This window comes from Polypterus senegalus, chromosome 9 (assembly GCF_016835505.1).
Source record: "Polypterus senegalus isolate Bchr_013 chromosome 9, ASM1683550v1, whole genome shotgun sequence".
Classification (NCBI taxonomy): Eukaryota; Metazoa; Chordata; class Cladistia; order Polypteriformes; family Polypteridae; genus Polypterus; species Polypterus senegalus.
Genome location: NC_053162.1, coordinates 8,493,624 through 8,516,364, shown reverse-complemented (window position 1 = coordinate 8,516,364; position 22,741 = coordinate 8,493,624). Strand labels below are relative to the sequence as shown.

Sequence of the window (22,741 nt, the reverse complement as noted above, 5' to 3'; positions counted from 1 at the left end):
AAGGTTGATAAACATCTGTAGCACTTCCAGGTGTGCTATAAAAGGAGTCGCCTCACCAACAATCAAGAGAGCTAGAGTCAGGTGATGGAGGACACAGACTGCGAGGAGGGGTGGAGGCAAAGTACAGAGAGAAAGAAAGGACAGAGTTTATTTATATATTGGTGCTTTGTACTGTGCTGTGTAGTGTGGAGCGAAGGAAAAACGCTTCCCCACTGAAGAACAAACGTGTGTGCTGTGATGAACTTGTGTCTCGGCCTGTCTGTTTCTGGGTTTGGGGAGCAGTATGTCCCCTAGTGGTTCACACTATCTAAACCCTTGACTGGGTTACTGATGAGGATTTTGTAGTCTGTGCATGTACATTGCACTCTGTCAGCATTGCACATGCTGTCATCAGCCACAGGTAGAAGCATCCACAAAATACATTTCCAGATGCATATGTTTGGACAATCACATTATTCCTTCTCCTGGCTGAAATCATCTTTCTCAAAATTTCAAACATTGCTAAATGTGTGTAGATGGGCTGAACATATAGTTCTAAACTCAGCAACGCAATCTTGAGAGCTGTATGGTAATGTTAAAATTAACTGGCATTACATAGTTTGATTACTTTTTAGACTAGTAAGTAACCTAACACAATATTTATCTTATTTAATTAAAAATATCTATTAATATTCCAGCAGCACTGTGTGTAAAGCAAGAAGCACATATAACGGCATGCCAGTCCTTCGCAGGGCTTGATTTTACAGCCAAGCAGAAAAGAGTGTGCCGTTTGCATTCTGATAACAGAAGAATATTAATAAACTGTCAGTTTTACTAAACATTTATAAAACGCAAGAAAATGATCACAAGCATCAGGCCTGTTTTCTGATTCACACTGACTGACGATGTTGTTCAATGTTTTTTTTTTTTCCCCAGTTTAATGACACTGGGGAGTTTTGACAAAAAATGCCAGAAGATTACTTGAGCATGTAAATGTGGATTAATATGAAACCAGGTTTCTGCCTTAACCGGGTTATTCACCTTAACTTGTTTATATGTGTGCATGTAAAAGGCACTGACTTTTTCATAACTGTAATGTGCAGTTCTCTCAAAGGTTTTAGGACAGTGACATTTTTAATGCACACTTGAAATTAAGTCAACTGTGTAGATTGAGTCATTCAACTGTATCAGAACAAAATTACTTAATTAAAGCTTAATTCAGGAATAAACAAATTTGTCAAATTTTAAAATCACAAAAAAAAAAAAATTGTGCCATTAAAATACAAACTAGAAAATTAATCACTTACCATAAAATCCGTACACCTGTGTGATTTGCCTGCTCTCATGATTACCCCGTAGGAGAGTGATACGGTCAGGCCACTTAGCCTTCAAGGCCAAGAGGTAGGTGAAGGTTTCAAGACTGTAATACCCTCTGTCTACAAAATCACCCTGAAAAAAGAGACAGCAAAATGTAATGGGATACAATGCAACTTTCTCATTCACTACAAGCATCACTTGTTTAAGAAGGAAGAATAGAATTGTAAATAAGTGTCTATCACACCTTTCCCACTTGATAGTAATGCCTGTTGAAGCGTTAAGGCAATAGACTGGTACAAAATAAAATATATATATATATATATATATATATATATATATATATATATATATATATATATATATATATATATATATATATATATATATATATATATATACACATACACACACACACACACACATATACACATATATACATATACACATACATACACACACACACATACATATACAGTGGTGTGAAAAACTATTTACCCCCTTCCTGATTTCTTATTCTTTTGCATGTTTGTCACACAAAATGTTTCTGATCATCAAACACATTTAACCATTAGTCAAATATAACACAAGTAAACACAAAATGCAGTTTTTAAATGATGTTTTTATTATTTAGGGAGAAACCTACATGGCCCTGTGTGAAAAGTAATTGCCCCCTTGTTCAAAAATAACCTAACTGTGGTGTATCACACCCGAGTTCAATTTGCGTAGCCACCCCCAGGCCTGATTACTGCCACACCTGTTTCAATCAAGAAATCATTTCAATAGGAGCTGCCTGGCACTGAGAAGTAGACCAAAAGCACCTCAAAAGCTAGACATCATGCCAAGATCCAAAGAAATTCAGGAACAAATGAGAACAGAAGTAATTGAGATCTATCAGTCTGGTAAAGGTTACAAAGCCATTTCTAAAGCTTTGGGACTCCAGCGAACCACAGTGAGAGCCATTATCCACAAATGGCAAAAACATGGAACAGTGGTGAACCGTCCCAGGAGTGGCCAGCCGGCCAAAATTACCCCAAGAGCGCAGAGACAACTCATCCGAGAGGTCACAAAGACCCCAGGACAACGTCTAAAGAACTGCAGGCCTCACTTGCCTCAATTAAGGTCAGTGTTCACAACTCCACCATAAGAAAGAGACTGGGCAAAAACGGCCTGCATGGCAGATTTCCAAGACGCAAACTACTGTTAAGCAAAAAGAACATTAGGGCTTGTCTCAATTTTGCTAAGAAACATCTCAATGATTGCCAAGACTTTTGGGAAAATACCTTGTGGACTGATGCAACAAAAGTTGAACTTTTTGGAAGGCAAATGTCCCGTTACATCTGGCGTAAAAGGAACACAGCATTTCAGAAAAAGAACATCATACCAACAGTAAAATATGGTGGTGGTAGTGTGATAGTCTGGGGTTGTTTTGCTGCTTCAGGACCTGGAAGGCTTGCTGTGATAGATGGAACCATGAATTCTACTGTCTACCAAAAAATCCTGAAGGAGAATGTCCGGCCATCTGTTCGTCAACTCAAGCTGAAGCGATCTTGGGTGCTGCAACAGGACAATAACCCAAAACACACCAGCAAATCCACCTCTGAATGGCTGAAGAAAAACAAAATGAAGACTTTGGAGTGGCCTAGTCAAAGTCCTGACCTGAATCCAATTGAGATGCTATGGCATGACCTTAAAAAGGCGGTTCATGCTAGAAAACCCTCAAATAAAGCTGAATTACAACAATTCTGCAAAGATGAGTGGGCCAAAATTCCACCAGAGCGCTGTAAAAGACTCATTGCAAGTTATCGCAAACGCTTGATTGCAGTTATTGCTGCGAACGGTGGCCCAACCAGTTATTAGGTTCAGGGGGCAATTACTTTTTCACATGGGGCCATGTAGGTTTGGATTTTTTTTCTCCCTAAATAATAAAACCATCATTTAAAAACTGCATTTTGTGTTTACTTGTGTTATATTTGACTAATGGTTAAATGTGTTTGATGATCAGAAACATTTTGTGTGACAAACATGCAAAAGAATAAGAAATCAGGAAGGGGGCAAATTGTATGTATGTATAGTGGTGTGAAAAACTTACATACATACATTTATATATATACACATACATACATACATACATACATACATACATACATACATACATATGTATGTATGTAAGTAACTCACACACATATACTGTATATGTAAGACACCATTCTGAATTCCATCATCAGAAGCCCATTTCTCAAATCTTTTTACCACCTTGAAAAAATACGGTACTCCTAGTGTTCATTTAGCACAAAAAAATATAGCTGTACAATTTTAAACAATATGGCCGTTCTTCCCACCTTTAATCAGCGGCTCACTATGATGCAGACAATACATTATTTAAAATGTACTTGCTACTAAATCAGGCCACCATATGTGACTTCCATGGCCAAGGCTAAAATTACTTGCTGCATAATGAATTGGCTGTTTCCAAAGTGTCAGGGTGTTTATCTGTCTGAGCTAGCTGGACTAAAGTGACAGAGGTAGGTCCCAACCACCCCCCGCCCCACATATCACATTGAAACTCCCTACGTGAAAAGGTTTATTTTTAGTGGCTCTTACAATTATCACCTCCACATTTTTTTGCTTATCCTTCATGGTCATTGCAGTTTTTTGCTAAAGTATATGGATTGAGCATATGACATATTTATTTTCATCTTTTCTGATCATGTCATCTACAAGCTTGGCAACTGTATGTCTTAATAATTACGGCTGCTGTTTGATTATAAAAAAAATTACATTTTTTTTTAATCAAAACTAACTGCATATTAATTGCCATTTATAGTATTTCTTAAAAATATTAATATTTTCCATAAAGCAGAAATAACTCGGTGATGAATTTGTATTAAAGTGCTAATGATCACTAGCCTTTGTATTTTAAATTACTTCAGTTAGTTTATTGAACAGTTTTGTGTAGCAGAAACAAAAGCACAACAATCAAACAACCACTGTAGGTTGCTGTGATATTTTTCAACACCAATACATACTGTGGACTGATATGTTGCAAGACAACTAAAAGCACTAACAATTACATGAACAATTAAATATTAAAAAACAAACCTTCAAATCCTGGTTCAAGATTTGTGCACAATTAGCACTGTTATAGCTCAGGATATGTTTAACTATGTGATATACACAACCGTAGGTATTTGCAGGTCATGGAAATGTGGATGCTTCATTAGATACTTGTACTGACATGTTTTAACATTGCTTTCTCATAGCTTCATTTTAGTTTAAATCCTGATATTCTGTACAGTGATCCCTCGCTATATCGCACTTCGACTTTCGCGGCTTCACACAATCGCCGATTTTAAATGTAAGCATATCTAAATATACAGTAGGTACGGAAAGTATTCAGACCCCCTTCAATGTTTCACTCTTTGTTATATTGCAGCCATTTGCTAAAATCATTTTAATTATTTTTTTTCCTCAATGTACACGCAGCACCCCATATTGACAGACAAAAGAAAAGAATTTTTTAAATTGTTGCAGATTTATTAAAAAAGAAAAACTGAAATATCACATGGTCCCAAGTATTCAGACCCTTTGCTCAGTATTTAGTAGTAGCACATTTTTGAGCTAATACAGCCACGAGTCTTCTTGGGAAAGATGCAACAAGTTTTTCACACCTGGATTTGGGGATCCTCTGCAATTCCTCCTTGCAGATCCTCTCCAGTTCTGTCAGGTGGGATGGTAAACGTTGGTGGACAGCCATTTTTAGGTCTCTCCAGAGATGCTCAATTGGGTTTAAGTCAGGGCTCTGGCTGGGCCATTCAAGAACAGTCACAGAGTTGTTGTGAAGCCACTCCTTCGTTATTTTAGCTGTGTGCTTAGAATCATTGTCTTGTTGAAAGGGAAACCTTCGGCCCAGTCTGAGGTCCTTAGAACTCTGGAGAAGGTTTGTGTCCAGGATGTCCCTGTACTTGGCCGCATTCATCTTTCCCTCGATTGTAACCAGTCGTCCTGTCCCTGCAGCTGAAAAAACACCCCCACAGCATGATGCTGCCACCGCCATGCTTCACTGTGGGGACTGTATTGGACAAGTGATGAGCAGTGCCTGGTTGTCTCCACACATACCGCTTAGAATTAAGGCCAAAAAGTTCTATCTTGGTCTCATCAGACCAGAGAATCTTATTTCTCACCATCTCAGAGTCCTTCAGGTGTCTTTTAGCAAACTCCATGCAGGCTATCATGTGTCTTGCCTCTCCTCAGTGTGTGGAGGAAGATATGTTTGCATTCTTTTAATTGTGAGACAGAACTGTCATCTCTGTCTTGTCATGGAGCACAGATTAAACTTTTGACCAAAGGGTGTTATTTCATGTCTAGAGTGCTCTAATAATGTTAAAAAACGTATTTAGAAGGTCGTAAACAGGTTTTCAATGCTTTAACTGCGAAAATATTAGATTTATAAATAAAGAATCCTACTTCGTGGAAATTAATTTATCTGTCTGGAGCGGACTAATTGCAATAAACAAGGGTTTAACTGTATAACTGTGCGGAGAATATTTATAAACAGTGTGGGAGTGTTTCTAAAATATATAAAAATAACCATACAAACATATAATTTCTACTTCGCAGATTTTCACCTATCGCGGGGGGTTCTGGAACGCGATTGACGAGGGATTACTGTATATGCATTTAGTTATCATTCCCGGTGGCTCCGAAATCTGTACTAACCCCTACTCTCTCTTCTGTTCTTCTTCCAGTTTTCTGTGGTGGATCTGAACCACCAACACCCAATCGAAGCACCGTGATGTCCCTACATTGATGGATTAAAAGGCCAGAGGTCCACATGCCCATCATCAAGTTCTTCCATTTGAACCCTGAAAACCATGAGGACTGATTGAGATCACCGACGTGAGGTAGAATGCCTAGAGGGGGTTGGGCGGTCTCGTGGCCTGGAACCCCTGCATATATTTTTTTTTTTTTCTCTCCAGCCATCTGGAGATTTGTTTTTTTCTGTCATCCCTGGCCTTCGGACCTTACTTTTATTCTTTGTTAATTAGAATTGCCTACTTTTATTTTTTATATTTTCTCTTTGTTCTCTTTCTTCATCCTGTAAAGCACTTTGAGCTACATCATTTGTATTAAAATGTGCTATAGAAATAAACATGGGTGGAAAATGAACGGACATCAATCATTGAGAAGATGCTAGAGGCACACTAACAATGGTATGGCCATGTGGGCAAAAGTGAAAAAAATTATTATTATCACTAAGGCAGGCTTATGTATCAGTTTGGATGGAAAATAACCACGTGGCCAGTCAAAGAAAGGTTATGAGAAGATATGTGGCACATCAAAATTGTCCCCGAGGACGCCTTTGAACAGGTCAAGTGGAAAAAGGAGAGAAAACATACATAGCCTGCACCTATGCGAGACAAATGCTAGGACAAAGAAAAACAAAAAAAAGACGACACACAACTGCAATTGTTACCTGAAGGGTTCATTAATTACATTGAAAATGTGTATAGTTTACACTTTTAAATAGCAATGAATAGACTGGGAGGGGGGTTTTAACGGGTCTTCAAAATATGTATCTGATAGGGTTAGTTATTTAGAGGTTTTAAATTGCACATTGTCCTAGAATGTATCATTTATTAACTACAAAATAATTATCTTAACCTTCAGCCCAAATAGATGGAAATATTAGCATGACCAATTTGCAATGCTTATTGCCTAGTTTTATGGGTTCCAGTGTAATACACACTAATTTAGGTTATAATGTAGGCTACAGTAGGTAACACACAATTCATTACATAACAACAACATACCAGGTCTACTTGAGGGGATATGTGATCCCACTCGGTCATATGCTCTTTAGTTGCTTGGATATAGGATATCCCTCTGTGGGCGACCGAAAAAGCTTCACGGCAAATGTACTCATCGCCAGGGACAAGGCTGAAGCACTGACATTCTGTCTCACACTCAGACCTACAGTATACCTCAACTGCCTCTTTACGTTTGATGTACAGACTTGCTTTAGCAGGTAACATCTTGTTCTGGGTGTATTTTTTTTTTTTATTAAACCAATGACTCAGCAGGCAGTGCTTGGCCAGTAGCAAAGTTAGTGCGACACGAAACTGAAACTCATTCACTTTGTTTGTGTAACTGGTTTGATTTTAATTGTTCTTATATTGCTCTCTGCACTCTGAAGAGTTAGTGTGTGTGTGTGTATGTATATGTGTGTATATATATATAAATAAATAGATGTACATGAAAATACAAGTCAAATCTTGCCCTTCATTGATTCGGTACGCTGTATCTTACGTTCCAATACAGGACCATCCTGTATTACATGGGACAAGTGGCGACTCTGCTGGTGTTTGTGGATGAAAACAATTACCAAGAAACAACAAAGGCAACAATTCAAATGGTGCAGTTTCGTGAAGTATGAAGCACGGTCAAACTGACTGGATTAAATTAACAAAGTTAGGGGTTGTGTTAAAATATTTAATCACATAATTTTTAATGCATTATTTGCACACATTAATGGCAATTAATCAGCAGCTCTATTAATAATAATAATAATTTAAAATACACTGCATAAACAAACTAATGCACTCAAATGCAAAATAATCAGGACTCCCATTAGATTGCAACTTACCATAAAAATATAGTTTGTGTCAGGGACCTGACCTCCTGTTCTGAAAAGTTCACATAAATCATAAAACTGCAAAAAAAAAAAAAAAAAAAAAAAATGAAACACGTAGTAAGACTATTTGAATTAAGCTTTTATCAAACATTTAAGAACTATGAAATTGTTTATAGTACTTTGGATCAATTATGGTCATTTTCTGAACAGGATACTTTCAGTTTCACAACTGTGCTTCTTGTACTACACAAACACACACTAAAAACTACCAATACAGATAAACCACAGAACTTAAAAATAGCAAAAGTTGATTGATGAGATAGCACACAGTATACAGAGCACACAGTATACAGAACAATAAAAACAATATTTGACTTATTCAACTGACAAATCTATAAAGAGAATTTCCTACCTGTCCATGAATGTCTCCACATACTGTTACTGGAGTGGACACTGGCTGGACATTTGATTCTTCAAGTAATAAATCACAGACATAATCACATAATCTCTACAAAGAAAAAAGATCAAGGATAAATAACGTGCCACAATAGGGTAATGGAAAGTGGCTAAAAAAAAAAAAGTATATTGGATGGAACCAAAGATGATCGATCAATTAATAGATACGAAAGGCACTATATTGTATGATAGATAGATAGATAGGAAAGGTACTATATAACCGACAGACAAATAGATATGAAAGGCACTATACAATTGATAGACATACAGATAGATATGAATGGTACTAGATAAAGAGATGATACTTTGTCCCCAAAGGACAATTACAATTTTACAAAAGTTGCCAAAAATAAAGGAACAAACAAAACACACATAAAATGTAAAAAACAATAACTTGCAAGACTTTAAATGTGGACAGTCATATACTTAACACAAAAAAAAGTTGAAAACATACTATTTGTTAGTAATCCTGCAAACAACCTAAAATAGGTTTATTAATATTTCAACAGAAACATATTCAAGATACACAAATAATTAGAGAGAGACTCAAACAATACAAGACAGATTTAAAAAAAAAAAAAAAAAATGTGGAAGCCACTATGCGTGTTAAGCACTAAATAAGCACTAGCATGATTTTCAGGCTGCTCTGTAATATAAGCCCTACCCCATAAATAAGCCCCAGTCAAGATCGTCAGCTGAAAAGTAAGGCGCCTAAGGCCAGGTTTATACTTCACCTGATGCAACGCGTGTTCGCGAAACATCCATTAAATTCCGAGGACACCTTGCCACAATATCTCTGAAAAGGATGTTTAATGATTACATCCATCAATTTAGGGATGTGCCCATTCCAGCAGCATCACCACAAGACAGAAACAAAATCCCTGGACGGGGTATCAGCTCATGGCAAGGTGAACATAAGCACACACATACGCTGGCGTCGTTGTAGCTTCACCAAATCACCAAACCTTCGTGTCTTTGGATGGAAAACTGAGCCCACTGCAAAAACGCACCAGGAAAACATGCAAACTACAGGCAGGGATCACAAGGGACGTGACTGTGAGACAGCAGCGCTACTGCTCTGCCACCCCATATGTGTAACTATTAACAGTATTCATTATTTAAACAAAGTTAACAATTTATCTGTAAAATGTAACATACATATTTTAATGCATTTCATAATGAAAGTGATATCAAGTATAAATCTAAGAATTCTAAATGTGCAGAGAGCTGGAATATTATAAATTTAACTAGGGGGCTCTGCCCCATGCTCACTTCGCTTGCCAACCCCCGGGTTTGGTCCTGGGGAAATACAATTTAAACTGTTTACCCGCCCACCCCCTCCCCCCCATGGGAATTGTAACTTAAGCATTATGTTCACTTCTTATTTTAAAACTTCAGTAAAAACAATATTTGGAATGGACTTTTCTTCAAGATCGCATAGAATTTTGATTCCTTGTTTGGTCTTGCAGCGTGAAAATGCAACGTAAAACTGGCCATAAGTGAATATCATTTCTTTGTCTCTTATAAATAAACCGACTTTTTCAAATATTTGTCTTTGTGATTTGTGTTAACTGTCATTGCAAAAGCTATTCTCATGGGAAACTGTAAACGTTTTAATACGAATGGCATATCAAGATCTCCGATTTTCCAGAACACCGTTTCAAGCTCATTCAATAAAAATAAGACTTTCTGATAAAACAATCTACTTACGAAAGTGGGAATATCCAGAGCCGATGTAGCCAGTGGCATTGTTCTCAAGAAGCTGCGGACTTCTGGCATTTGTGGATTGCACATCATTGTAATAAATAAATTTGGCCTACCATTAGTTCTAGATATTGCCATTGCATCACGATATAACTGTTGCAATGCTCTTGGACTATCTTGATATGATGATGATGGTAATAGTACTGCCTTACCGATTTTGAATTTGTCTGAACTATTGATATTTGAATTTTGAACGTGATCAATGAGACCTTGCATGTGTTCCGTTCTAAGTTTAGCTTGATTTGATTTAATAAAGAAGAGACGATTAGCTGCGACTTTTACATACTTATTAATAATGTAATGTTGTGATAGACTTTGAGATGATAGAAGTGGGTTATATACATGGGAACATAATTTTGACCAGAAATATTGTGTGGGTATCATTCGTTTTTCTGAATGCATTTGTTTCATATTGTACGACCATTCTGTTTCACCATCTGGGAAAGGCAAAGGAAAGAGTACAGGGTTGGCATGTGGCAATGTATCTGGCATATATGACGAATCATGCTTTGCCTTTGGATATACACAAATATCTACTCTGTTTTTGATATCTCCGTTTGTCGAAAGTATTATCGCTGACAATTCCTCACATGTGGGTTTATTATAAATGCAACTGTGATCTTTTAGAGTCATGTAGACATCCAAGAAAATTTCTTTGTCTGTGTTTTGCTGATAACTTTCATGTAAAGTGCGATAGTTTTGGATGTATGGATTTGTATCCATTATTGGCTGTATAATATCTATTACGTCGGATCATTTAACTCTTTCGACTCTATGTTGCATCACTTCTTTGTGATCATAAATATACACCTGACCAAATTGTGTTTTTTTCAAAATTAAACTTGTCATAGCTATAATTGTTGCGGGAACAAAGATTCTCATTGCGTATGGTACTTTTCCCTGATGGCAACACGAATTAGACAATCTACAAGTCTCCGACGTAAACTGTACAGCCTTACAATATCTACATACTTCCGACATATCACCTCTCTCTTTTTGCTGTTCCGTTATTTCACTTAAATTTCCGTTTGTTTGCGCGAATGTGATCTGAACTCTGTTGTTTGACACCTTCAAATTGTAGTCCTGTCATATATTTTTTTTTAAACTTGCTGTGTGTGTGTGTGTGTGTGTTATTTTTGAGCCTTTCAAATTCCACTGCTGTCATAATCTGTAGCCTGCTCTGCAAGTGTATGTTTGGACCTGCCTTTATCTTTTTATTTCTGAGCCAGTTTGGACCTGCAAGTTTTTCAATTCCACTTGTTCCTTGCCTAGGTCATGCTTCCAACGGATGTCAGTATGATGTGACTTGACTGTGTCGCGGAAAGTGAAAGTGTCTCTCTTCCAGATCACATCTCGTCACAAGATTCTTTTTATAATTGAGAGATGTGTTCTGTGCAGCAATCTATTGCTGCTTGCCGCTGCTGTCAGGTCAGGAGTGAGCCCCAGCGATTAACAACTAGGTTGGTTTCAAGAGGACGTTTATGGCGGTCTACTTTAATGATAAAGTAAACTACGAGGTTAAAAGTGGACATTTCTAGTTTGAAGCTGAAATTTATACTTTAATCACATAATAGACATTGTAATTATGTCCTTTTTTTCTCTGTGGCTCAAATATACCACCATACATTCTGTTGCTATTGTAAAGGTGCAAAAAAAAAAAAAAAAAAAAGATGGCACAGAAGACAGTATTTGAGACTTCTAAAATGTATCGTGTCATTACTTTGGGGAATATGAGACACTTGAATATCAAAGCACCACGAATGCATTTGAATGTCGGCATTTTGCTTCACCACATCAAGCCATTCAAACATCGAAGCAGGCACATCGATCCTGGAGGATCCTAAAAGCAGCTGGACTAGCAAGAAATTCAGGGTTTGAATGGAGAGAGTTATGACGATATTCCAGAAGAACATGACAGGACTGTATTTGGATAAATGTATATTGTCGTACATGATTAAATATAAGATATCCCCTGAAAATAAGCCCAAGTGATTCTTTTGGAGCAAACATTTATATAAGACCCGGTCTAATTTTTTGGGAAACACAGTAATAGATTATAGGGTTTTCGCATATCGGGCTTTCCTTTTATACAGTGGTGAGAAAAGGTAGGTTTACAGATACGAGTATGTGAAACAGTTTATTCTTGTATTTCTTGATGAACAATTACTCAACAGATGGATAGGTCGACGAAAGCCAGTGGATTGGCCACCACAATCACTAAACCACACCCAATGGCCTTCTTTATTTTGGGTGTTGTCAAAGATAAAGTATTTTCACAAAAACTTGTACAGTAGTGGCCAAAACTTTTGGCAGTAACACAAATGTGTTTTGCAAAATTTGTGGCTTCAGTTTTTGTGATAGCAATTCACATTGTTTTTTTTAATATTATTGTGCAGAGTGATCAGATGCATATTACTTTATTGCAAAGAGCTTTATTAGCATAAAAAGTCATCTTTTCCACAAAAATACATTTTCACTTATTTTGGTCCTGGGACACAATGATTAGCTAAGTGTCCAGCAAGCGCCAGGACCACCTCCTACTGAGGAGTCAGCTACAGAATGAAAGCCACCAGTGCAAAGCTTGCCAAATATTGGAAGCAGGTGGGTGTGAGTGCATCTGCACGCACAGTAAGGCAAAGATTTTTGGACAATGGCCTTGTGTCAAGAAGGGCAGCAAAGAAGGCCTTTCTTTCCAAGAAAAAACAAAGGACAGACTAAAATTCTTTTTTTTTTTTTGGATAATTCCTCCTTCCGACTGTTTGGGACACCTGGGGAGGGAAAAAATCGATTGTCTAGAGAAAGAAAAGGTGAATGCTACCACGAATTTCTTGTCATGTCAACAGTGAAGCATTCGGAGACAATCCATGTATGGGGTTGCTTCTCATCCAAGGGAGTGGGCCAACTCAAAATTCTGCCCAAGAACACAGACATAAAGAAAGATATCAAAAAGTCCTCCAAGAGCAACTTCTCCCAACAATCCACGTGCAACGTGGTGATGACGATGATCTGTGTATTTTCCAGCATGATGGAGTACCATGTCACATGGCAAAAGTAATGATGAGGCTCAGAGATAACAACACTGAAAGTTTGGACCCGTGGCCAGGAAACTCCCCAGATCTTAATCACATTGAGAGCCTACGGTCAATTCTCAAAAACAGGTGGATAAGCAGAAGCCACAAATTGTGATCAACTCCAAGCACTAAAAAGTCAAGAATGGATCACCATCAGTCAGGATTTGGCCCAAAAACTGATATCCAGCATGCCAGAGCAAATTGCAGAAGTTATGAAGGATCAACACTGTAAATATTGACTCTTTACATAAATTTAATGTATTTCTCAATAAAAGTCTTTGAAATTTATGAAACGTTTGTAATTGTTCTTCAGTATACAATAGAATCATATGAAATGGTGAAGCAGCAAAGTTTGCAAAACACCACATTTGTGTCATTGCCAAAACTTTTGGCCACTACTGTACTGTGGATGATATGATTCGCTACATGAGAGGAGAAGGTCAAGAAATTGATGAAAATAAAGAACTCCATGCCAAAGTCTGCTGCAGTGGTGGCTCTGTGGCTAAAGGATCTGGGCTGGTAACTTGAAGGTTGCTGGTTCAAATCCCAACAGTGACAGAAGGACTGCTACTCCACTGGGCCCTTCAGCAAGGCCCTTAACCTAAAATTGCTCCAGGGACGCTGTAAAAATGGCTGACCGCAAAAAAAACTCTCTGAAGAGTAAGTTGAGTTATGCGAAAACTAACAAATTTCTAATAACTGAAATTGTATATGGTGATTAAGGGTTTTAAAATAAATAAAATAATGTAAATAATGAAGGCACAGCAATTTAACCACTTACAACATTCTGAGTGCACTGTGCAATTGTAACATTTATTAAAAGTTAATAAAGCTATTGTAATAATCATAACCTGCATGTCTTCTTCCAACTGATAGACAGGTTTACAGTTGTTTGTATGGAAGCAGACATGCAGGTTATGATTATTACAATAGCTTTATTAACTTTTAATAAATGTTACAATCACACAGTGCACTCAGGTAGAATCACGTACACCCCTCACATTTTTGTAAAAATTTTATTATATCTTTTCATGGGACAACACTGAAGATATGACACTTTGATACAATGTAAAGTAGTCAATGTACAGCTTGTATAACAGTGTAAATTTGCTGTCCTCTCAAAAATAAACACACAGCCATTAATGTCTAATCCGCTGGCAACATGCCGTCACAAATATAAATAAATAAGAAATAAAACCATTTCAGGCGACTACCTGTTGAAGCTCATCGAGAGAATGCCAAGAGTGAGCAAAGGGTGGCTATTTTGAAGAAACTAGAATATAAAACACGTTTTCAGTTATTTCACCTTTTTTTGTTAAGTACATAACTCCACGTGTTCATTCATAGTTTTGATGCCTTCAGTGAGAATCTACCAATGTAAATGGTCATGAAAATAAAGAAAGAAACACATTGAATGAGGAGGTGTGTCCAAACTTTTGGCCTGTACTGTATATATATATATATATATATATATATATATATATATATTATTATACAAATTATATATGTAATACTTAATTTACATATCGTGCATGTGTATGCACCTTCACTGTAATGTGTTGAGGAATTGACATTTACAAGAAATGCGAGTTAGCTATTAGCTCTCAAAAATGTCAGCTCATGTTTTAATAAAAAAAAGAAAAAAAAAAAAAAAAAAAAAGACTGATAAAGAATGTCGCATTTTTTTTTTTTTACTGAAGCTGTGTTTTTTCACTAAGCCATGTGCTTAGTTAGTGGGGAACAGATTGCTTTGTTTAAGAATTACAATTTCAATCACCATTTCATGACTAAACACGCAGACAAATATAAGAACGTGAATGATGCAGAGCAGGAACGGACATCTGAAGCTTTGCTAGCTATGCTGCAAAAGCAACAAGGACTTCTTACCAAACTTTACATGTCCAGAGATGGAGCAGTCGAGACCAGCTTTGTGACCCGCAAAAAACAGTAAGCCATTCTGTGAGCACTAATATGCTCTAAGGAAAAAGAAGCATTTCAGAATATGCCCCTCTCCAGGCAAACCGTAACAAGGAGGACCAAAGACATTGCAGAAAATCTGAACCTTTAGCTGGAAAACAAAGCCAACAATTTTGATTTTTTCCTTGGCTCCAGACAAGAGCTACGATAGCCACAACAAACTTATCATTGTACACTGGATAACGAAAGACTCCGAGATTACCGAGGAGCTGGCAGCAATGCGGTCAATGAAAGGGACGACAATAGGCAGCAACTTGTTCATGGAGGTAAATGTATGCTTGGTCAAGCTAAGATTGAATTCGGACAAACTGGCAGGTATGACAACCAATGGTTGTCCAAATCTGACTGGGAAAAATGCTGGACTTTAAGCGGATGCAACACAAAGTGACTGAAATAAACCCAGAACAGAAATTGGTATTTTTGCATTGTATTATTCATCAGGAGGTGTTGTGTAAGTCAGTGCCTAAAATGAACAATGTTACTGATGTTGTAACTAAAATAATTAACTCCATCAGGGCCAAAGCATTAAATAACGGACAATTTGTTACACTTTTGGAGGAGCACGAAACTGAACATGGTGACCTAGGCTACCACAAAGCAGTCAGATGGCTCAGCCTAGGCAAAGTGCTTAAAAGAGTATGCAGGAACTGACAGCAGAGATTTGAGAGAGTTCACTGTCACAAATCGGTTAGACTGTGCGGGTGATGTGCCATTTTTGGGAACCAAGACATCAAAAGCGCCCTGACAGGAAGTCATTTAAACAGTGGAAATTGCATTGCTGTAGCATGGGTTAACATTTCTGGTCAAGTAAAGCCATACATCAAACTTGTAGCTTTTGTAGGGACACAAAACAAAGATCACTGCAAAAATGACCAGTCATCAAGGTGTCACATATCCAGAGCCGGTCAACTCATTAGGCAACAGAGGCAGTAAATTAAGGTGCCTTCTTCTAGGAGTGCTGACTTAGAAAGCCAAATTTGCTTTTTCTCAGATGGTATGAACCGCACTCAACCAGCTCCTCACACCCTTAAGAACACAGCGCTGACACAGAATAGCTATAAAATGTTGGGAGGATGGGATGGGTGTCAAGACCGCTTTTACGTTAGTTTGGTGTAACCCACCCACACCAAAAAAAAAAAAATAAAAATACATTGCAATTTAAGTGGCAACAAGAGGACAATGGCTTGTCAAGGAGTGTTTCAAAATGAAAAAGCAAAAGTCATCAGGCACTAAATACTAAAAAACAAGAATAGGAGAAGTGAAATGAACACAGAGGTTCTAACACTCTATCACGGTGTAAATTGGGTTTGTATGATCACTGCAGCTAGTGTCACTATTACGATCAGCACAAATGTAAGCCAAATAAGCTCACTACTCTTGATAATGGACATACAAAGATAGTCTGGAGGCTGTTAACTACCTGCTCATACTTAGCTTTCTTGCATTATGTTTAAAATGCACATCTGTTTAAGGAAAAGATAGTGCCATTCAGCCAGAAATTACTGTAATGTCATATTTAATTAATCCTACCACCCAAGTATGCTTCCATAACCATATTAAGTTAACAGAGAGTATTCCCCAGGGCTTGATTCGGTTTAGATCCCTGGTTATTTAATAACTGCAATCAGTGACATGGGGTCAGTAATATTATAATGAAAGTTAGTTAACAGGGACAGTCATTTAGATGCTCCTTTACGGGTAAGCTGTCTGACTATAATGAGTATCAACCATGGAGGAATTGACAGTTAACTGCTGTAATGTCAGTCCTTAAATTATATTAAATATCAGCTGTGAAGTGCTGCAATTTTTGTGTTATGATAATGTATACTGTATATGTAGGTTTAGAAAGCTCCATAATTGGGCAATAGCACATGAGTAGGTTGTAGCTCTCAAATATGCCTCCTGTGCCTACAAGTGTAGTTAAACAGTCTGCCGAGTGGCATTGTGCCGAGCTTAAGTGCGTATTTCTGTTGTTTATTCTTCCACAGCACAGAGGACTTCTGCATTTTTTCCCCCAACCAAACCAGCAGGGCAGATTTTCAAGAGACAGCAATTATTACATTTTTCAACACCGATGGAGGTGTACATTAAAATACTGTTCTTGAGTGACACCGCAATGAACTGCTGAGGTATCTAAAGGAATGTATCAGGAAAGCTGGGGGGGGACATATGGACATGCAAAATTGATTTTGCACCATGACAATGGCCCTGTAACACACCATGTTACCAAAGAGTTTTTGAACAAAAACAACGTGGTTGCCGCTTCACGCTCTTCTATTCACCAGATCTCGCTCACTACAACTTCTTTTGGTTCCCAATACTAAATTTCAGAATGAAGTTTAGATTTGCTACTGTGGAAGAAATCCAGCAAAAAAAAAAAAAAAAAAAAAGGTAAAAGTACAGGAAACATTAACAGAGCTGTGACAAGCATTGCATCTGAAGGACAGCATTTTAAAGGAGACTAAAAGGAAACTGCTAGAAGTTAGAGAATACTTGTTTTTTTTTTTTTTTTAATAAATAATTCAGGGAACTTTTAAATCCCATTTTGTAAAATGATCTGGAGATAATCATGTTCATTACACTATTATAACAACATTAACTAGGGGGCTCCGTCACTCGACCACCCCCGCGTTTGGTTTACCGGATATACAATTTAAAGAGATTGTTATTTTCATGGGAATTGCTACATATGCATTATTTTCACTTTTACTTTAAGAACTTTTGTGAAAACAATATTTGCCCTTTATTTCCAGCCCCGGGTGTGGTTACATCTCTTTCTAGCAGGACGTATAACGCTGCTCGCGTTGTGAAGGGGGGTGGGCGGCTGAAAGCACGCTAAGGAGATGCCGTCGGATCATCTGCTGTCTTTCTGCTGCTGGCGAGCGGTCTGTTCTGCTTGTCGCATGTCGATGTTTTAAGAGCTGGGAGCACATGATGTGTGTCTGCCAAAAGCAATCTAACAACTGCTAGGTTAGATGTCTCTGGACATGTTTTAAATGATGGCTCACTGCCTTGTCTCACGCGACGTTGTAAAAATAATACTTGCCCTTTATTTCGGGCCCTGGATGTGGTTAAATCTCTTTCTCGCAGGACATATAATGCTGCTTGTGTTGTGAAGCTGCTGTCGCGCTGCCCATCAATATTTTAAAGCCTGTACAGCCGCTGTCCTTTTTGCCACTCCGTCTCTCTACTGCTCGCATTGTGAAGGGGGTTGTTGCAGGTTTGGGTGTCTGAACGCACGCAAGGAGAAGTGATCCGGTCATCTGCTGCAAGCTGCATGTTTTGCTTGTCATGGTTTTAAGAGCTGGGAGAAAGTTAAAGTGTCTCTCACAGGACTTCAAATTGTCTTCTGAGAAGATCACGTCTCATCTCCCTAGTTTGCCTCACCAAGATTTAAAAAAAAAAAAAAAAAGATAAATATTTTTAAAATTGTGCATTTGCCTCAAACCACCTGTTTACAATACTATTTATCATTACCTTACATGTACTTTGCACATGTTTAGTTTACCATTACTTTGGTCTATTGTATCAAACGAAAGGCATCTGTTTTTTTTACATTGTGAGTGCATTTATTTTGGCATGGAGTTTTTTTTCCGTAGTGCCCCACATAAGCTTCAACCAAGCACTGCAAATAAATCACTGAACATCAGTCATTAAAATACACTCAAAACACAGTCACCACAACAAACAGCAAAAAAAACAAGGTGCCGCAAAGATAACAGCATCTGAAAATGATGCCTTTATATTATATAACAAACTTGATTACTCCCAAGGAGAAATTTAGATGTATACAGCAGCAGAAACGTAAAATAAAGATACAGACTCACAGGGCAAATAATTAATTAATAACTATATATTGTGAAGAAATTACAAAATAGTGGGCGGCACGGTGGCGCAGTGGTGCTTGGTGTGTGGGTGTGTTTGTGTGTGTCCTGCAGTGGGTTGGCACCCTGCCCAGGATTGGTTCCTGCCTTGTGCCCTGTGTTGGCTGGGATTGGCTCCAGCAGACCCCCGTGACCCTGTATTCGGATTCAGCGGGTTAGGAAATGGATGGATGGAAATTACAAAATAACTTAAGGAATATAAGCATTTAGTAAGGGAATTTGGAAGGAAGCATTCAATTGCCTGATAACAGCAGGCAGAAAAGACCCCCAGTGGTGCTTCTTAGCACACCGTGGTGGAACGAGCCAGTGGTTAAACGTGCTCCAAGATACAGACTCAAGGGACAAATAAAACGATTAATCGGTAATAAACGTATACTGTGAAGAAATTACAAATTTAAGGAATATCAGCCTTTAGTTTGGGAATTTGGGAGGAAGCATTCAATTGCCTGATTAACAGCTGGCAGAAAAGACCTCCAGTGATGCTTCTTAGCACACCGTGCGTGGTGCAATAACCCAGTGGTTAAAATTGCTCCAACAGAGCATCTCCTGGAGGGATTTTTTCATGATGACATCCAGTTTTGCCACATTTCCAGAAATGCTTCCAGTGAGTCCACGGTGATCAAACAGCCTTATCTGTCAAGTTTTTCCTGGCATTATGGGCCTCTTTTAAGCACAAGTTGCTTTCCCAGGAGACCACGGCATGGAACAATACAGTGGATACTATGAACTTGATAGAACATTGCTGCATACATTTCATTTCATATGCCATATCAGCCTGAGATAAAACAAGATATCCATCTACCTACTACAGCATCCCTCCTTCTTCCAAGCCCACTTATCCGGAGCTGGGATGCAGGGAAGGTGGAGCCTCTCTCAGCAAGCATCAGATGCAAAGCAGGAATAAGCTCTGATCAACGTGTGTAAAAAAAAAAGTTTTTTTTTCCCTTCAGTTTATGTCTTTCATATAAGTTAGATTTCCTTGCTCAGCCTTAACATTCTTCGTCAAGTGGTCTGGCAACTCTAAGACCCTTTACGTGGGGGATTAACATATAAGCAACCACTACATCAAAATTTCAAAATATAACAACGGTTACACTGCGTAAAACGAAACCACCAATAAAACGTGCTGTACGTACTACCGCTCTTGTATGGGAAACTAGAAAGAAATCTGCATTAGATGGACGTCTTTGAACCCATTAAGCTTAATTCCTATTATACTGTACTTTCCGCTTAATACACATTACAAGATTCATAAAATTACCAGTATGTCTTAATGTTATTAATGGAATTGAATCAAAAACAAAACAAGAAGTTAAAAGTCAAGCCTCTCCTCGGAGAAAGCCATAAAAAGAGCTTAATAAATCAAATTGCACATTTACACACATTACATAACATGATGAGTCAACGAACTACATTGATTAGCCTCTTGCCTGAAGTAGGGGGCGCCTCACGCCAAGTACTTATTCGTCACACACTACACACTTGTCCATGGGACTCCAAACGACCAAACAGTGTTCAAAGTGACAGCGACGTAGCGGAGACACTGTTTCAGCGGTGACATGTTTATATACGGTTTTCTTAAAAAATGCATACTGAATACTCTAACTTCTGGCAATCAAACAAGTCACATTCCCTTACTCCTGTTCGCCCGGCATTGATACCAATTCTCACCTTTAAATCGTTTTCCGGAAGGTATTTGCACTGTTTTGCAACCTCCACGTACTTGTCCAGATCTAACGGCGCCATTTTAAGCAGCTCAACTGTTTCCCGACTGCGGAAAAAGGCTGCGTCTGTTAACGTCACTTCCGCCATACGCACGAACGCGCCCGCTTTACGGAATGCGCATGCGCCTGGTCTGTTTCTTTTTAACTTGAGTCCTGGCGTCCGGTGAGACGTCATACGCGTGTCGGACGAGTCAATTGAAATGTCTCCGACATCCCACAGAAGACCAAACAGCTCTGCATTGTTTAAGCTCGTTTTCTGCAGCGTCTGCTTAAACCCCAAAATAGAATTAAATGCGAATTATTTGCACATAAACTCCCAACTGCTGCCTTTTTCCAATGACCAGTCTCCCCACACCATTCCTACCATTAGACTGTTTCTAGACATTTTAGATTATCAGAATAAATCAAGATGCATTCATTTTTCCCAGACTTCTACAAGGTTTTTGATATTGTCGAACGCTCTTTTTAATTTTTGAAGCTTTAGATAAATTTGGTTCTGGTCAGTCAGTCATTGTCCAACCCACTATATCCTAACACAGGGTCATGGGGGTCTGCTGGAGCCAATCCCAGCCAACACAGGGCACAAGGCAGGAACAAACCCCGGGCAGGGCGCCAGCCCACCGCAGGAGGCATACACACACCAAGCATACACTTTGACAATTTAGGATCGCCAATGCACCTAACCTGCATGTCTTTGGATTGTGGGAGGAAACCCACGCAGACACGGGGAGAACATGCAAACTCCACACAAGCGAACCCAGGCCTCCTTACTGCGAGGCAGCAGCGCTACCACTACGCCACCGTTTTGGTTTTGGTGAGAAATTTAAAAATATGCCCTGCCCAGGGTTTGTTTCCTGCCTTGCGCCCTGTGCTGGCTGGGATTGGCTCCAGCAGACACCCGTGACACTGTAGTTAGCATATGGCGTGTGGGATAATGGATGGATGGATATGTACTCTTTATAATGGTAGCAATAATTGTGTGTCTCTGTCATAAGGCACATCTCCACGTTTTGTTATTGAACGAGGCATCCATCAGGGTTGAACAATGTCTTCGTTTCATTTCCAATTGTTGACTGCTCAGAGATCTTAAGGTTTATGGAAGGGACTTACTGACAAAGTCTGAGGGTATACCCAGCACTGTCACTGTTCATTGATAAAAGATTGTGCAATACTATTGATTGCCTATTGCTTAAGTGTATTTGGAAGAACACAACTGACTATATTAAGAGCAATGCATTGTTAAAAATTTACAATGATGGTGGCCTTATTGCCTTGGATTTTCAAACAATTGGTATTCCAATGACGACAACAGCATTTATTTCTATAGCACATTTTCATACAAATGATGTAGCTTAAAGTGCTTTACAGGATGAAGAAAGAGAAAAAAAGACAAAATATAAAAGAAATAAAATTAGGCAATACTAATTAACATAGAATTAAAGTAAGTTCCGACGGCCAGCGAGGACAGAAAAAAAAAAACAACTCCAGACGGCTGGAGAAAAAAAATAAAATCTGCAGGGGTTCTGAGGCCACGAGACCACCCAGCCCCCTCTAGGCATTCTATCTAACATAAATGACCTCAATCACCTCATGGTATCCAGGGTTCACATGGAAGAACTTGATGATGACGGTCATGTTGAATTCATGTGGACTTCTGGCCTTTAATCCATCAATGTAGGGACATCACGGTGCTTTGATTAAGTGGTGGTGGTGTATATCGCCACCACAGAAAACTGGAAAAAGAACAGCAGAGAAAGTAGGGGTTAGTATGGATTTCAGAGCCACCATGAATGACAATGACGATTAAATGCATATACAGAGCATCAGGATTAAACTAAAATGAAGCTTTGAGAAAGCCATGTTAAAATATTGTGTTTTTAGCAGTTTTTTTAAGTGCTCCACTGTATTAGCCTGGCGAGTTTCTATCAGTAAGCTATT

The 22,741-nt window shown here is 38.4% G+C and overlaps 1 protein-coding gene across 1 annotated transcript in view; it reads right to left on the bottom strand.

Moving 5' to 3' along the window:
• ppp6c (protein phosphatase 6, catalytic subunit) overlaps window positions 1-20,864 on the bottom strand; it is a 41,756-nt gene extending 20,892 nt beyond the window's left edge. The window contains exons 1-4 of the mRNA XM_039762683.1: window positions 20,751-20,864; window positions 8,340-8,435; window positions 7,940-8,005; window positions 1,287-1,428 (exon numbers count right to left, since the gene is read on the bottom strand). Coding sequence (XP_039618617.1) covers window positions 1,287-1,428; window positions 7,940-8,005; window positions 8,340-8,435; window positions 20,751-20,825 — 379 coding nt within the window. The 5' untranslated portion in view covers window positions 20,826-20,864. The remainder of the gene's footprint in view (window positions 1-1,286; window positions 1,429-7,939; window positions 8,006-8,339; window positions 8,436-20,750) is intronic.
• Between the last annotated feature and the right edge of the window lie 1,877 nt (window positions 20,865-22,741).